Source organism: Crocodylus porosus, unplaced genomic scaffold (assembly GCF_001723895.1).
Source record: "Crocodylus porosus isolate Cpor-Errol unplaced genomic scaffold, CroPor_comp1, whole genome shotgun sequence".
NCBI classification, from domain to species: Eukaryota; Metazoa; Chordata; order Crocodylia; family Crocodylidae; genus Crocodylus; species Crocodylus porosus.
The window spans coordinates 34,244,047-34,261,866 of record NW_017728948.1 but is presented as its reverse complement, the minus strand read 5'-3'; the positions used below and the strand labels follow the sequence as shown (position 1 = coordinate 34,261,866).

Here is a 17,820-nt window from a genome sequence, read left to right as displayed (position 1 = left end):
GGGGGGCAAACAGGGTTGCACTGGGAATGGCAAGGGGCGGGGGGCCATAGGGCCAGATGCAGGGGGTTGGGGAGGCATATAGGAATGGGAGTGGGGTGGGGCAGGACACATAGGGCCAGAGGTGGAGCAGCAGCACTGCGGGGTACTGGATGGCAGCACTCTGTGTCCCCCCCCCATAATTCATGACAGGCAATTTGCTAGTTTTTAAATAAAGCCATTGTGTGCGCAACAACAATTTACTGGACCACATCACTTGTTTACACAGCTGTAAACAACAGGTACATTTGATTTTGCTACCAATGTACCCCACTGTTATGTACCATATTTACTTGAATTCAAGTCGAACCTGAATGTAAAACAACACCCAATAATTAAAAACTAACTACATATGGAAAATGTACTAATTTGTTATAATTTTCTAGAAATATAACAAAGTATTGGAGGCATGTCTTAAACGCATCCCCCTCCCACTGCTACAGTTGGAAAAGCAGTGGTTGTGGGAGTCAGATGGCTGAGGGGATCACCCTTGCCTTCTGCTGCACTCCCACCTCTTCCCCCTGCAGTCTTCCAGGCCACTCCCACCCTGCCACCTGCACCCCATCCCCCAAGCTCCCCATAATCTCTGCCTCCCTCCCCCCCAGTCTTCATTTCTCACCTCTGCCTCCCATCTTGTCAGATGCTGCCTGGACCCTGTTCCCTCCCACGGCACGGCACAGCACAGCACATGAAAGCTCTGCCCTTGCTGGGCCATGCAGCAGCGACAGCACTGCTGACTGTCCAGACTGAGCAGGATGGAGTCCAGCCTGAGCTGGAGCTGAGCTGCACCTGACAGTAATGGGAGAGGGAAGGGGCAGGGGTAGAAACTACAGAGGGAAAATGGAGGGGAGGGGGAAAGGCTGCTGTGAGTCTGACTCTGGCCCCAACCTAGGCTCAGGTCCAGAGTCAGAGCTGCCTGCCCCTACGCCCCCACTTCGTACGTAAATCTAATACAAGGGGCTTTTCCCCCTATGCAGATTGGGGTAGGGTGGAGGAACGCCTCTCAGATTCAAGTAAATATGGTAGTTTTCCACTCATTACACACAGAATGGTTTTACTTCAAAATCATCGCAACTTTCTGAAACAACCTCATGGAATACTCCTGGCATAAGAACACCCCATCATCCAGGAATCCCATATTCTCTGGGGAGATGACAGTGGCATCCAGCATACTCCAGAGGAAAGTATTTGAAAGAATTTAAAAATAGTGCAGAAGGATGACTACCCATCTTTTAATTCTTCAACAGTGAGTAGAGCCAGGAAGCAGAAACAACAATGCTCTTTTCCAATGGTGTGTGAGAAGGGTGTGCTGTCAAAGAATTTCCATAGCCAAAATAGGATCCTCATCAGGTTAAAAAGTTACGGCCTGATCCTACAATATTGAAAACAGGAAGTTTGCTACTGGCTTCAATGCCTTCAGCTGTTGTGAAGGTCAGAGTCCCTCCCCAAGGGTTTTAAGTCTTCATTTTATCTCCCGAAACTTTTTTTTTTTTTAAAGTCTTGTAAATGTAAGAACAAGGCGTCTACAAAGAAGCCAGAGAACAACTCCACTGGAAAAAACCCTAAAGGCAGGCACTGAAGTTCAGTAGAACAATGTCTGCAGTAGGATTTGTGATGCTTCTAGTGAGACATGCCTGAAGGAGTTGCATCTGCATCACCACAGTCCATATAAACTAGAGACCAGTCACCACACAGCTTTCTTATTAGTTTCCTCCCAGCAGCTCCTATCACCACACAGCTTTCCTATCACTACCTACCAGCTGGGCTTGAACTGTAACTTAGCAGTGAAAGACTTGGAAAAAAATGAAATTCCCAAATTATCCTGTATCAGTAAAAGGCAGAGCATACTGACATGCGAAAGAGTATCATCTATTTATTTGATGTATTTGCTGCGCTTCCCAAAGCTCTCAGCATTAGGAGAGGGTGCCAAGCTCTTGATATTTCCACAAGCATACATAGATTGAGTTAATACTGGGTCACGACTGTCTGAGCAAAGACAGCGAATGAGGGGAGGGAGGAGGCTGGGGCTCTGAAATCACTGGCCATCAAGATGACCAATAATATCTCTTTGTTTCTTTCCTCTCCTAAATGCTTGTACCCATCTGTCATCTCCTGTCTTAAACATGGAGTAAAAGTTCTTTGGAGCAGGGACCTTCTTTTTGTTGTGTCCATTCAGGTCAGAGCACAACATTATCTTGGTGTCCTTGCAGCAAAGACAGCTTTGTACTGGAGCCAGTAATCACCACCCTGCTTGCCAGATCAGAAATCTTCAGTTCAAATATATATCCAAATATACATCCAAGAGACAAAATAACATTCACTGCAGCCTTAAGCAGTCTATTCTTACCTTTTCATTTTCCCACTGAAAAAAGTTACAGTCTTTTCTATCCCTACATGCAGAGCAAGCGTAAAACCTCCTCCCTTCTTCTTTCCCTTGGCTTATCTTGACAAACAGAAGAGCAGGACCTACAGAAGAAACATGCTGACATTAGAGAACTCAAAACTACGATAAACAAAAGCCCAGAAAAAGAGAGAAACAACAAGTTTTCTATGCCGTTGGCAGGCTGGTCCCAATGACATCTGTGGTACTACACTGATACCCAAAACCTGCCTTTCCTTTTCAGAGTATATTTTCAGCTCTTGAGAGCCACCGCCATGGCCTTCTGGATTCTCTCAGCCCACGAGACTGGATACTTCACACAGACACGGGGCAGTGCCCACACAATGGTGCAGCCCTGAGGCCGGGAGGGATTTCTTAGGGCGAGATGTTTGCTGGCTGGGACCAGGGGAAACTCGCTTAGGTCCTGCACTGCATCCCCTGGGTCTGGGAGAGACCTCCCCCGACCCCGACCCTAACCACCCCCACGCAACAGGAGGGACCAGCACGTCGGGCAGACCCAGGCCGCCAGGCGGGCGCATCTTTGGGGACGGGTCCTGTTACTCCCGGGCCCAGCCGAGGGACCGGAGCGGACTCCCGGGGTTGGAAGCAGCGCAGGGGCCGAGGCCCAGCCGGGGAGGAGCACGGCCGCGCAGCCCGACCCACCGTGCGGGCAACAGGGCGCGGGGAAGCCAGGCTCTGCGCTCAACGCCACCGTCTCGCCCAAGTCCACAGCCGCCTCCATATCCCGAGCCGCCATGAGTCCGCCCCCGTCCCGGCAGCCTCGGCGCGCTGCGGCGGGTGGGGCCCAGCGCCGCGGTGGCCCCGCCCCGGCCTTCTCACCAGGTAAAACGATGTTATGCGTACGAAGAAGTGATCGCAGGTTGCTAGCTGACTTTGTTTTTATTGATAGAGACAAGGGAGTGAAAAGTATATCCCCAGGTGAGCTTGCAGTCCTTTGGTCTCCATAAGACTTCGGCCCCGGTCCAAAAGGTATTGCGCACATTTGCAGCACAACTTGAGAAAGGTGCTCCTCCCTGCCGGTGCAGACTGTGAAGAAAAAAGGATATAGAAAATGGGTTTCCTCCTTGCTCCGAGTGGAATGAAATCACCCTGCCTTTGGCCGCGTGTGAACAGAGAACCCAAGAGGAGGGGAAGAGAGACTCCATGTTCCTTACGTGTGTCTGAAGTACAGGCAACCCCCGCTTCTCACTCTTACTTCGTTAACGCTTGGAAAAAGCAAGCGTTAAGTGAAACAAGGGTTAAGTGAAACCAAAAGTATCTGACGACCCAAGGTGGCAGCCACAATTGTTTTTAATGACCGAATGTGGTGAAAGTGAGCATTATAACGAAACTTGCTGAGTGCTAAGTGAAATCAGGTATGCATTTAAAATGAGTGTTATAGCAAAATAGCACTAAGCAAAACCGTTAAGTGGGGGTTACCTGTATAGATCCTTGCCTAGAGTCAAGCTATCCACATTTCCAAAGGCACTGGCAATGTGTAGGCGGTTCATGGGGGTGCATGTGCACCCCCTGAGAGTGCTGGTGCACCCCCTGTCAGGCAGCATTCCTGGGCAGGGTGGTAGGCGAGAGTGCTGATGTCCCCTCTGAGAGTACCGGCTGGGAGGGAGTGCTCCAGGAGAAGTGGTCCCCCCCCATGGCCAATCCTGCCAACCTGGAAGTGCCAGCGGCATGGTGCCGCCAGTTTCAGGTCACCAGGATTGGCCATGGGGGACCTCCCCTGCTCAGGACAGTTGCTGACTGTCCAGTCAGGGGGGGATTTCCCTCCCACCCCCTCCCCCCACCAGGAGGCACCAGTCACCCATGTCAGAATGTCAGACTTCACTACCTTACATGGCTGAAGGCTTCATATAGGAGAAAGGGGTGTAGGTTGTAAAAAATTAATGGTCAGTACTAGTGTACATGATTATACAAACATGCAAGACATTGCACGGTTGGCCTTATGCTCAGATTCAGACTGGCATGAGAAATAAGGACTGCTTTCTGCAGCTGAAAAAACAGGGATCAGGTCTGTAAAAGATTCTATACAGTTTGAATAATATTACCTAAGAGTAAAGATGCTAGTTTTCTCTGACAAAAAAACCCAAACAAACCAAGTTCTTGGTTTAAAAAAGTAACCCAAAATCCACATTTTTCCCTGATTTAAAATGAAACACCACTAATATATAGATATAGTAGTGTTTCATTTTAATCATAGAAAAATGTGGATTTTGGGGGTATTTTTTAAACCGTAAACAGGTTTTTTTTAATTGGAGAAAACCAGGATTGCTGCCTAGGAGCAAACTAATATTCACTGGAGGGTGGAGCATTTATGGATGAAGTTAAGCAGGAACATTTTGAGGCGGTTCAGTGAAGAGGGGCCATTTCACATCTCTGACTAAGAGTGCTCTAAGGCAGTGTTTCTCAACTTTTTAAGTAGCAAATACCTCCTAACTTCTGAAAATTTTAATAACTATCCCAACACTCAATTTTCCAGGGGATTTTATATTTACAGATTAATGTGTGCCATATGTTGGAAGAAGGGCTGTGTACATAAGGTCGTGTTTGACAGATGTCTGATCTGGTGTGGGTAGGGTTGTTACATTTTACACCAGGGGTGTGCAACTCAAGTATGTACCTGGGCTAGAGGTGATGTTGACCAAAGCGAGGAGGACTGAACCCAGTGCTGTGCGGAGTGGCATGCCAAATTATTACTGGGGAATTTAAAGCATTGTGCAATGCATGGCGCACCAAATTTTTTGGCATAGTTTTGAGAGGCGGAAGCGGAGAGAGAGAGAGGAAAAGAGGGCAAGAGAGAGAGAGTGTTAGGGTACCCATGTAACCCCTGCCTATGTCTCATGTATTCCCAAGGTTACACAGGTTGAGAAACTATGCTCTAAGGAGAAGAATGAAGCAGGAAAATAATTAGCAAAATTTTAAATAAAGAAAAAAACACAGGAGAAACCTTGAGAGTCATGGTAACTGTTCAGATCAATTGAAAACTTTCTGATGCTTTCTTAAGTCAGCAGGGCCTGAGAAAATTCATGACGGTTCTGAGAGAACTGGCAAAAGGGATCTTAGAGCCATAATTTCAAGAACCCTCCTGAACCATCTCCTTCCACGTAGTGAAGAACTCTCACCAGGTTCTCTCAGTGTGGGTTTAGGACATCAAGAAGCACAACTGAAATGATCTTCACAGCTTCCCAACTGCAGGAAAAATGCCAGGAACATACCTCTCTACATGGCCTTCTTTGACCTCATGAAAGTCTTTGACACTAAACTGTGAAGCACTGTGGAAGATCCTTCTGAAGTGTGGATGCCCACTGAAATTTGTCATCATTCTCCATCTGCTCCGTGATGTATGTGAGCGGTGGTTCTCAGTAACAGATCTATCACAGATCCCTTTGAGTTTAAGATGAGAGTTAAGCAAGGCTGCTTCATCATCAGGGATCTGGGTTTTCCGTTTCCCATGGAAAAATAGAGAAAACCACGGATTCCGTTTTTATTGGAGAAAATGTGGATTTCTCTTTTTAGCAAAGAAATCCGTGGATTCTCCGCTTTTGTAAAGAGCTCTTGAAGGCTGGCACAGCTCCAGCCTGCAAGAGCCAATTGCAAAAAAGGCAGGAACCCCCAGCCCTGGCCAGAGAAGGAGGGAGAGGGGGGTGGGTGGGGCCCAAGCCTCTGAGGCAGCCAAGGCTGGGCTCAGGCTCAGACTTGCTCTTTGCACCTGGAACATGGAGGTAAGTGGGGCTGTGGGGCAGGGCTGGGGAAGATGGTTGGGGGGCAGAGGGAGTCGGGGGTGCTGCTGACCTCAGGCAGCGCATTGCAGCTGGAAGCAGGGCCAGCGGGTGAGGGCAGGGATGCTCCTCTGCGGGGGGCTTTGCAGGTGCCCACTATGTGCGGGCCACACACGTGCCATCTGGCCGCCTGCCCAGGGCAGCACAGCTCCGTGGCCAGCTCTGCAGCCACGGTGAGGGATGGGCACGTGCCGCTGCTGCTTACTTGGAGGGCCGTGATGGCAGTGACAGCAGCTGCCTTCAAAACCTCCCACTGCTGCCGCAGAGCTCTGCCTGGAGACGTGCAGCTGGTCGCTGGGCGGCAGCAGCAATGTGGTGGTGGCTGGGCAGCATGCAGCCATCCCCATCACCACCCCGCGCCGCGGTGCTGCCACCGGCCGCAGAGCTCCAAGCATGGCTCTGTGGTAGCAGCGGGAAGTTTTGTAGGCAGTGGCAGTCACTGCTGGCATAGGTGGCCGCTGCAGCCCCCAACCATCTTCCCCAGCCGTGCCCCACAGCCACCAAACCCCACTTACCTCTAGGATCCAGGGGCAAAGGGCTGTGGGGTGTGCTGTTGCATGCAAGTCCCCCGTTTCACCCCCCGGCTGGGTGGCCCACACATGGTTGTTGCCACTGCATTGCCACACTCTGCGCCACTTGCCCACAAAGCCATGCAGGTGGCCGTGGGATGGTAGCTCAGGGTGCAGTGGCAGAGTTGCGGTGGTGGCCTCAATGTGCGAGCCTCCTGTCAGGCCGGCTGGCACATGTGTGGCCCACAGAGTGGCACCCCTGCCCTCCCCCTGGCCCTGCTCCTGGGAGTGGGCACAGGGGCACACTTCCCTCCTTGATCTACCCCCCAGCACCTTCCCTTTCCCCTGCCCTGCCCCACCCCTTCTCCCACACACACTTACCTGCAGTGTCTGTCTGCATGTCTGTGGGTCTGTTGTGAGGGGCATCAGAAGGACTGTTGAGACTCTGGGGGGGAGTGTGGGGCACCAGCAGCACTGGGAGGGGCTGTGGGGGGCCTTTAATTTTTAATTTAATCAATAGGCATATTACCTGTAACACCTAGGAAATGATAGTGCCACTCTACTTGGCCCTGGCTAGGACTCTAGGACTTTACAACTAGAGTACTATGTGAAGTTCTGGATTCCCCATTTAAAGATGTGAAAGTGGGAGAAGATCCAGAGGCAGACAATTCAAACAAGGATTGGAATGCAAACTGGATGAGGAAAGGCTGGAACTTGGAGAGAAGGGGTAAGGGCAGGCTGGGTGGGGAAAAAACAATAGCAGTCTTCAAATAGTTGTAAGACCATCATAAAGAGAGAGAACTGTTCTCCCTTGCCACAGAAGGTAGGATATGGAACAAGGGCTTTAAATTTCTGGAAAGTCAGTTTAGATGAGATGTTAGGACAAACTTTCTCCTGCTGGAACTGTGAGGCAGTGGAATAGACTGCTCAGGGAAGTTGTGGAATCTCCTTCCCTGGGTTTTCAGGAGGCAGTTGGATAAACATTAGACAGGGATGGTTTAGGACGAGGATCAGCAACCCATAGCATACGTGCCAGTTTAGTGGTACACAGAGATATTTTCCCTGTGGCATGTGAGGAAATTGTTTTAAAAACTTTTTTTTTTAAGTTGCTTCTCTTGACTCTCCCAAGCAGCCACAGGTGCCAGAGCCGTGGCAGGCACGGAGGTGGAGTCAGGAGAACACAGGCAGGGAGGCTGTTTGCGTTCTGCTGACCCTCCAGCCTCACCTGGCCCCTGGAGGGAGCTGCGGGGTGGCTGAGACCAGAGCCTGGGCAGGCTCCCAGTGGGTGGGTGAGCCCTGGGCCCAGGCAGACAGATGCCCTATCTGACAGGGTAGGGGACGGTACTGGGGTGTCAAGTACTGGGACTGGGCAGCGCAGGGAGAGGCACTGCAGGCAGCCCAGCCCAGCCAGGCCCTTAGGAAGGTGGGGCTGCCCCAGGGCTCTGTGGGCTCAGGCCAAATGGGGGCACTTGAGCTGGGGCCTGGCTCAGCCCGTGCAGCTCCGTGGGGATGGGCTGCAGCTGCCCTGCCCATGAGGGGACGCTGCCTGGCCAGGGCAGAATGCCGGTGTTGGGGGCATCTTCTGGCTCTCAGCTTTGCCTCATGAACTGGGCATAGCACAAGTGGGGCACAGCTGACTCTGGGGCATGGGTCTGGCTGCAGAAGGCCCCTGGACCACAGGAATAGCCACTGTGGCTGCCCCAGCCTACCTGGGCCCCTGCCTTGCCCACCCACCCACAGCTCCCCTCGAGGGGCCGGGGCAGGCACCGCATAGGGCCACAGTGCTGTAGGCTCCCAGACAGCTTAGCCTCAGCCCTACCTGCAGTGGCTGTTCCCAAAGCCTGGGGGCTCTGCCTGTGTTGTACTGCATCCAGTGCGCACAAAAGCCAACCTGGGAGTCCCCTGAGGCCAGTCCTGCTTAATTAGGCAACCTACCATGAATTAAATACAAGCTGTTCAGCTGATTGCTGCAGTTTACTTCAAAGGGCACCTCTTCACTCAGCTGGAGCTGAATGTTCCTGTGCAGTTGGATCAGATAAAAGTACTTTTTATCCCTTTGAAATAAAAGTCCAAGTTGGAGCAACTCAGTAGCCCTCTACTGTTTATGGCACTACTGTATAACCTCCTAGCCCTCATCTTTGCAAGAGCGAATGAAAACTAATCCTGAAAGTTTTAAATTGTAAAACACTGTAGAATCCTTGCCTGTCTGTATATTGCAGGGATGGGCAATTATTTCAGCTAGAGAGCAGCTTAAAGAGTTCTGGTGAGCTGTCAATGGCTGCAAAAGCAGTCCCACCCTCTGGTCACCATCTTGGAACTGGAAAACCCACCTTTAACCCCTGACTTTTGCCACCAAAAATCCCTATCTTTGCCCTGGGAAAGAGGGTGTTGCCATCTTGAAACTGGAAAAAAACACAATGAAAACAAGTCACATACTAAAAAGTAAAACATCTACTAAAACTTTTTAATTTTTTTAAAAAACATTTTGGCCCTGATTTATGTGTATTTGCAGAGTGTACCTAGAGGCAACTGCATAATAGCTCCAAATACAAACCTGCTCTTGTATATTGGGTGTAGAGGGAAATGGGGTATATGGTAGAGTGTGGGTGTGGTGGATAGGGTATGTGGGGGAAAGATGTAGGTGCCTGTGTGTGGGGCCTCAGTCCCTGGAGCGTGCCAGTCCCTGGAGCTGCATATGGTAGCAGTGAGTGGGGCCAGCCCTGCCTGGCCCCATAGCATGCAGCTCCTTGTGCTCCCACCCTAGTCCCCAGCCACAGGTAGTGGCAGCATGTGGGGCCAGCCCCACTCAGCCATGCACAGTGAAGCCAGTGGTGCAAGTCACAAGGCTTAGCTGGGGTGGCAGGGAGAGGGGGGGAGCTAGCCCAGCTCCATAGCACAGAGCTCCCTGCTGGTCCCCATGAACTTCATGGAGCAGTGAGCAGGGCTAGGCTGCCGGCTCCATCATGTGGGACTCCCCAGAGATGATGCTTGCATGCAGTCTGTCTAAGCCGCATGTGCAACAGCCAGGCAGTCCTGATGCCCAGGCTCTGCACTCCTGCCATCCCACCCTGGGTCCCCACTGGCCCCCAGGCAGTCCTGGCCCTGTGCTTCCACCTGCTGCTGCTGCCACTCCCCCACTGCTGCTTCCCTACTTTCCCTCCTGCCTGCTTGCCTACCATTTCTCACCTGCCACCACTTCCTACCCCCACCACTCTGGCTCCAGCTCAACCTGGCCAGCGCAATGTGGTTCTCAGCTATATAGCCAGAACCACTCGGCCTGGGATGGAACTAACGTAGCCTAGCACAAGCTGACCAGTGGTTTCTGCCCCCCCAGGCCCTGCTGACTCCATGTCATGTGGCACAGCATTGATCTGGCTTGGCCCAGGTTCCATGGCATGGGCTACTTGTGGTAGTTTCCCCCTCTCCCTCTGTCCCATCTTATCTGGGCTTCCACTCAGAGGGAGGGAGGGCTAGGCAACAGCCAAAGGGTCACCAGGCCACAAGCCACAGAGCTTTCTGGTTAGGGGCTGGGGCCTTGCCATTGACTCCTCCTGGATCCTGCTGCTGCCTCATTATCTTTGACAAGCAGCCATAGGCAGAGAATTAATTTTCTAAATTTTGTTAGGGGCCCCATAGGGCAGATAAACCATATACCAGGGGCAGGCAAAATGTGGCTTGTGGGCTCAATTTGGCCTACCAGGCTGTTCTAATTGGACTAAAACATTCAAGAGCATGGTTTCCATCTTCTATACTAAGGCAATTGGTGCATTTCTGGTCACTGAGCACTAAACAATGCAGCTATGCCCAAGAGTAAGGACATAATGTTACACTGCACAGCCACCACATGCACTAACAATACTTCGGCTTAACACAGTATGGCAAGTATATGAAAAAAAGCTAGTATCCATTACGTCCAAGTGCTTGGCAAAAAGTTTAAATATATTAGAGTAGTACCAATGCCACTGCAAATTTTTGTTGTACTCCCTGCTATGTGCAATGCAAAAAGAATTACAGTGTACAACATGCATATACATTTTCTACTGTAGGAAAGAGCTTAGATGCACACTTTACTCAAGATTCAATTAAGGCCCCTTCCACCACCACTCACCCTCAAAAAGAGACACTTGAGGCTAAAAACTGTCCATTTCAAATTTATTGTTTAAAGTAGCCTTGTCCCCTACCTTAAACATTCTTTATAATTTAACAACTGTTTTGGTTTTCTTTTGTTTCAGTCTTATTTTAAACCCCGCAGTACAGTAGTTTTATATTTATCTAAGGCTTAGACATTTTAGTCAACTGAATTTCTGACACGCTACATTGATATTTACATCAACTCAAGATTATATAAAATAGTATATAAGCACTTGATATTGGGAGATCTCAATAGTATTGCTTAGAATTATAAAAAATACAGCAGTGTCTAAAATACTGTAGGTTTCATAGAAGCAGCAATTTAGTTACAAAGATTTTTTCCCCCCATCTTAACCTTCAAAAATACAACTGAAATAAAATGTTACATAAGTCACTGACTTGCAAAAGGATCCTAGATTATTAAACTCTGCAACTTCAATATAAAAGTAAATAAAATGCGTTGGATGAACACAGTGTTGCTAGAGGTCTAATGACAAGTTTTTGAGCGCCATTTATTGCAGTTGATCTGTTTTTACTGGTTAAAAATAATGGCACAGTCTGACAAACATTCATCATGGAGTGGCTTAAAAGATTAACCCTTCAGTGTTCAAGCTATCAGGAATGACAAGGCTATCCATACTATAAGCAATCATCTTTAAATAAAACTACATACTATTTTATTCTTGTGATGGCATTACAGAACAACTTTGATCCTATCTAGAGAGAAATAAGAGATTTTTAAATAAATTATTTAAATGTACAAATAATATGAAGAGTAAGGACCAATTTTCACCCTACATACAGCATGTGTACACAATTCCCACTGAAACCAAATTCTAAATAAACTACGTTTTTTACGCTCACTCTCTCTCTCTTTTTTGGTCCCAAATTAAAAGCCTTTGGAGAATTTTTCTTCAAGTCTCAAGAATAGAAACTAATGCACTTTTTTTAAATGCATGACCATTTTATTTTAACATTTTCCAACTAACTAGGCTATGAAAACTGATAGAATAACTTATGACATCATGAAGTAGTAACATGAAATAGACTTTTTACAATCAAAGATAACATAAGCTGTTGTCATTTCTAAACAGCATATAAAAATGAACAGTTTATAGTGTACATTTTCACATTTAAATTTAAAGAAAAGCTCTATTTCTATGTTGTATGCAAAAGTAGTCTCTCAGCATATGTAAACTGGAATTTTTCCCTTTTGTATTATGCAGAATACATCAATTCAGCCTATAAAAATACAATATAGACAAGTTCCTCATTCCCTGACATAAGGATTCACAATTTTGACACAATATCATAAACTTTGATTACATTCAAAATACAATTCTTAAGTCTTCAAAATTTAAGTGTTGAGGTTTTGGCAGTCAGAGCTCTCAGTATACAGCAGAATTACATTATCTCAGAACTTTTACACAGGACTTACTAAATTGGAGACATATACTTTGCTCATATATTCCTGTTGCTACCAAGAGGTAAAGAAAGGCTTCCTGCTATGGAAGGTCTGTGTGAAAGTATTACTCAGATGAACAATTCGGCCTTGGCTTCCAGTACCACTTCGCTGCTCCACAATCACACGTGGCATCTGAACTAGCTGAAGAGGACTCTTTCCATCTTTTAATGCCTGGGTAAGATTCAGAATCTGCAGGAAGGTGGGGAAAAAAGGATGAAGTGGGTACCTGTTTGGTCTATTAAAAGTGCTGCACTTAAATCAGTCTTTGTATAAAGAATCCACATTCAGATGCTTCTATTTTTGCTGTAGCCTCTTCCAAAACAGCTCACTACCTTTACTCAGTTTAAATAAATACAGATACTACTGATCTGCTGGTTATTCTCCTGCTTTTGTCTCTGGAACATAAGCATACTAAAAGTCCTGCTTTAAAAGATCTTCTGAAGCAAGTATTCTTCTCTCAACTACTGCAGTATCTTATGGCTATAGGCATGCTTTCAGGTCTCTCCCATTTTCATGGAACACTCTACTTCAAAAAGCCATACGACAGCCATTAGGCCTGCACGAAGCTTCAAGTGTTGATTCGATTTGAAGGAGATTCAGACTGGTTTGGCAGCCAAATCTCTGAATCCAAATCAAAATCGGGAGACCAATAAAAAGGTCCAAATCAATACAGAGAGCCTCAGAGATTTGGGCAGTCCCCACTCACAGCTGCAGGGTGCTGGACGCGGACTCCGTGCCAGTAAGGGATAGGAAGGGGAAAAGGACTGGGGCGGCGGCACTAGGCCTCATACCTTGCTAGCTCCCCCAGCCTCCCTGAGCACCCCCTGACCCCTGCTCACTCTCCAAACCTCATCAATAGCTGCCTCACCAAGCCCCAGTGTCCCAGCTCTTTATAAAAAAATAAAAAATAATAATAATATAAAAGGCCCCACTCTCACCAGCTCCTGCCTGCTGTGGGGGCTCCTCCACAAGCCCCCCCATCTGCAACCCGCTCTCCCAGCCCCATCAATAGCTGCCCTGCTCACCACAGCATCCTGGCTCCTTTATTATTATTAAATAAAGAGCCCACACACACCAGCTGCTGCAGCGGCCATCAGAGCTTCTGTGGGCTTGTGGCAGAACCTCCCACGCAGCCTGGGGTAGTGGGGATTGCCCTGCTCCACCTAGCAGGAGCTGGTGAGTGTGGGGCCAGGACACTGGGGCCTGTCTGATTAGAAGATTCAGTTGATTCGATGGCGGCCAAATCTCCAAATCAGATTCGGCCAAATCAGTTTGAGACAGTGATTCAAATCACTGTCCCCTGAATCAGCTGAATCCAAATTGGAAGCCAATTCTAACTACTTTGCACAGGCCTAACAGCCGTAACCATTTCCTTAGCCTGGAGCTGATAGATTTTAGCAATGCTAAAATGCTAGGTCTCCCATGACAGGATAAACTTTATAGGGCAAATTATTAAAGCATTAAAAAAAATTTGGTAGTTACGTTAACACTCCCCAGGCCTTTCACAAACCCTTTGAAATAGAAAAACAAAAGTTTAGGGCATCCAGGCAATGAACTCTGGTGAATCTACAAAAACCTTTACACTGAGAAAGATCTGGCTTTCAAGCTGCATGGAACCCAGAACAACACCTGGCCTAAGTGAAGACCAAATGCTTTTCTGTAGATAGTAACTGTTCTGCCTTCCCAGGTTGCTGAAGCCAATGATTTCTGCAAACTGCCAGGCTACTGGTTCCTTCATGAAGTACTTCAAAATTTAACTGGGTAAGAAAATCATGTACAAATTAGGAAGTTGGCCTTAAGATGTACATTCTGGGCTATCAACTCCATACCAAAGCCATCACCCAATACAAACCTCTTTCATATACTAATCAAACTACATCTTAAAATATAAATACTGGAACTATAAAGTTATTGATGCAATAATCAGTAAATTAAGAACCACTTAAACGTCTCAAAAAGCTGTTCTTACTGGACAGCAATCAATGAATCTGCGTTTCTAATGGGGTTTCCACTGATCTATATGAAGACTGATGCTATTAAAGAAATCTAGTAATGATCTGGAAGTAGGATGAAGTGGTTGTTGACAAAATTTGATGGTGATACACAGACTGATGTAGTTGTAAATTATAAACACTGGGTAGTCAGACAGAGCAATCTGGATCATGTCATTTTGGCCCATTCAAGCCATGTTTGAATAGACCAAACCAAAGATGTTTGAACAGAACAAAAACGCAAAATTCATCATCTAGAAACAAGGAATTCAGGATGTACATTCCAAAATGGGTGATTGGATGTATAAACTGCGAGTAACAAGTGGCAGCAGGGCAGCATTGATTAGACCAATACTGAAGTATAGGACCCAGTTCTTGGGAGGGGGGCTGTAATAACTTTATTTTTAAAGAATTTGAAAACGTGGAAGGGGAGCAGGAAAAAGTCCCAAAATATGTAAGGGCTAGAAAAAAAAAAAAGACTTAAGAGTGTTCATATATTTTTTTCCAAGTTTATCAATTTACCATGACAGCTCCCATGTATCACTTCCTCATACACATGGCTTAGCTTTTGAAGTACTGTGAGGTAAGAGCCCACATATGGAGAGTGACCACAGAGCAGCTGATGAACAGTAAAGACCTACACATATTTTAGTCTGCAACAAGCTGCTCAATTATTCATACCCTTAAAGAGCTAAATTTGACATTTTGGCTTCCTGAACCAAATGAATGGTGCAGGACCAGTCTGTGGGTGGGATTCAGGCCTCATACACTGGGACTGGGGCCCCATGCCACCCTGCCCGAATCTCTGCACCACGATCCCGGTCCTGGAGCCCATACCACTCCTGCCCGGCTCTGCATGCTGGATTTGGGGCCCCAGACTGCTCTACATGTCCAATCTAGCATACAGGACCATGCCATGTACCCATGGGGAACCTCACAGGCTGGATGATCTGGCACCAGGAGGTGCATCTGACCCATTGGACATGGGTTGAGCACCTCTGCTTATCTATCCAAAAACAAAAAGTGCAACAAGAATGAATTGTTGGGAGCTGAAGACAGATGCTTTCAAATGACAAATCAGGCAAAGTTTTTAGCAGTGAGGTGATTTTTAGTAGTAGACCAAGCTGTAACGATGTCAGGGAACCTTCAGATCAAAATAGGATGCTCTGAAGCAAGATGTCAAAGATGCTCTGAAACAGGGGTGTGCTGCTAAAAGTTTTCTTGGTGATACCAATGGCCAATTATTAGCCAGCCATAACAGTCAATACCGATCTGACAGCCAATTTACAGAAATGCAGCCAAGCAGCTTGGAGAGTAATGTCCTGCCAGTAAGTCAGGGCTGGGGAGGGGGGGGGTGCAGAACAAGGCCCCCACAGTAAAGGAGGGAGTGGGGTAAGGGCAGGTGATGCCCAGCCAGGGTGGTGAATGCAACCCCAAGGCTGGAAGGGGGACAGAGCCATGGGCAGCTTGACAGGGGGCACCTCCCCACTGCTGCACGCAGGGGAGCCATGTGCCCTCCCCGCCCCACAATTTTTGAGTGGAGTGAGGGTGGGCAGGGGTGGGGCAGGTAGCAACAGCACTGGGAGGGGGGGGGCTATGGGGAATCTTCCAGTGGCTATAGCCCACCCCATAGCCACCCCTCCCAGAGGCACTGCTGCCCATCTACTCCCACCCACTTGGAGCCCACCCCAGTCCAGCCCTCTCCCCTGCCACCAGGAAGAGGCCAGCACCCCTGGCTGAGCCTGCTCTTGCCCCATGCACAAATCCTGAGGGGCATATGCACCCCATGCCTCCCTTTTGAATGTGCAGTGGCAGCAAGCTGCCCCACCCCTCCCACACTACCCATGGCTGTTCTGCTTTTGGCCCCAGAGTTGCATTCACTGCTCTGGCTGGGCAGCGCTTGCCCCTGCTCCACTCCCTCCCTCACTAAGGGGGGCAAGGAAGGCCTCGATCTGCCCCCCCATGCCTCCTTCCCCACACAGATTTACCAGCAGGACACTACTCTCCAAACTGCCACACTGCATTCCCAGCCATGTGCATGCTAGAACTGCAGGCATGCGTGCAGTCGGTGACATTAAATCGACTACACTGGCCAAAAACACCCAGGTTCCAATAATATTAATTTTCCTTTTAATTGGTGCCGATCAGATATGCAACCAATATATCAGTGTAATTCCAAAAGATACGGTACAGCCCCATCATCTGGCCTTTGGTACTGCCTGTTACTTTTGAAGTCTACCCACAGGCAGTACATGGGATGAAGGGGGCCCTGCATGCTGCATGTGGCACCCACTGGCACCTAACTCTGGCACGTGTTGGATGCAGCAGCGTGTCCTAGAGTGGCCACCACATGCGGTGCAGCCACGGAGCACCCGCTGCATGCAGCGACTAGAGTTACCAAAGGCAGATTGTGCATATTAGCCATCCTTCCATAGCCTCAGATTATGCAGATAGCATATCTGAGATAGATGGTACTCATTAGGATCTGGGGGAATGTCTGTTCACCAGAGCGCCCCAAGGGAGGACAAGATCTAACAGTCAAAAACTGCGCCATGACCAATTCAGGCTGGACATAAGAAAGAACTTCTTCACTGTCTGAGCCCCCAAGTTTTGGAATAGACTGCTGCCAGAGGTGGTTCAAGCACCCACTTTGAATGCCTTCAAGACACATTTGGATGCTTATCTTGCTGGGATCCTATGATCCCTGCTGACTTCCTGCCCCTGGGGCGGGGGGCTGGACTCAACAATCCTCCAGGGTCCCTTCCAGCCCAAATGTCTATGAAATCTATGAAACAGTCAAAGAGCTTAATGTGCACAAGCTGAGGGCACCAGAATTCTGAAAGACCTGGCATACAGAAGTCACAGGTCTGGTAAGAAGGACTTTTAATAAATCTCTCAACTTAGAGGTGGTACCATCTGACTGGAAAACAGGAAATCAAGAACTCCTAGGGTCTGTTCTGGCCACTACTTGCCCCTCCTGTGCTTGGCTCCAATTGCTGGCACTAGGCTCAGGAAGTGGAAGATGTAGGCTGCAGATAGATTTTCTACATGCGTGGCTTGCAGTGAATGTCTGAGTTCTGAACACACTGCAGAAAGGGTCAGGATAAGAGGAGGCCAGTTCCCAGGGCTGAAAGATTAACAGTGCTTCCTTGGGTGGGGAACAGCTAGACTCCTGCCACAGGAGAAAAAGCTTAAGGCTTTTTAGTATAGATGGTCCATGTACACGAGCTCAAGAGCAGTCTGATGGTCAGCCTAACTAGCAGTGTAGACTTACTCCAAAAGAGCTTGGCTTGTTTAGGCTGGCAAATAATGGTGGAGGGGAGAACTGGTGATGCTAAAGGATAATATGGGAACACAAATAAGTGGGGATAAACTGGATGCGAATAAATTTAAGTTGGGGGGGGGGAAAAAAAAAAAAATCAGGAGAATCTTCCCAACTCCCTAATAAATGAGCTTTTGGAATAGTCTTTCCAACAGGGGTAGTAGCTCGTCCTAACAATGCCACCTGGACCCA

General features: G+C 48.2%; 2 protein-coding genes across 6 annotated transcripts in view; both read right to left on the bottom strand.

The window, feature by feature from the left end:
- ZCCHC4 (zinc finger CCHC-type containing 4) overlaps positions 1-3,180 on the bottom strand; it is a 22,476-nt gene extending 19,296 nt beyond the window's left edge. For 2 of the 5 annotated variants that reach the window (XM_019553295.1, XM_019553297.1), the window contains exons 1-2: positions 3,080-3,180; positions 2,384-2,502 (exon numbers count right to left, since the gene is read on the bottom strand). In XM_019553295.1, coding sequence (XP_019408840.1) covers positions 2,384-2,502; positions 3,080-3,173 — 213 coding nt within the window. In that variant the 5' untranslated portion in view covers positions 3,174-3,180. Of the gene's footprint in view, positions 1-2,188; positions 2,284-2,383; positions 2,503-3,079 lie in introns of those variants that run through there. The other 3 variants (XM_019553296.1, XM_019553298.1, XM_019553300.1) reach the window with 2 other exon arrangements.
- A 7,674-nt stretch (positions 3,181-10,854) lies between these two features.
- The window catches only part of PI4K2B (phosphatidylinositol 4-kinase type 2 beta), a gene marked incomplete at its 5' end in the record, with an annotated part of 43,355 nt that continues 36,389 nt past the window's right edge, over positions 10,855-17,820 (bottom strand). Inside the window, one exon of the mRNA XM_019552575.1 lies at positions 10,855-12,504. Coding sequence (XP_019408120.1) covers positions 12,328-12,504 — 177 coding nt within the window. The remainder of the gene's footprint in view (positions 12,505-17,820) is intronic.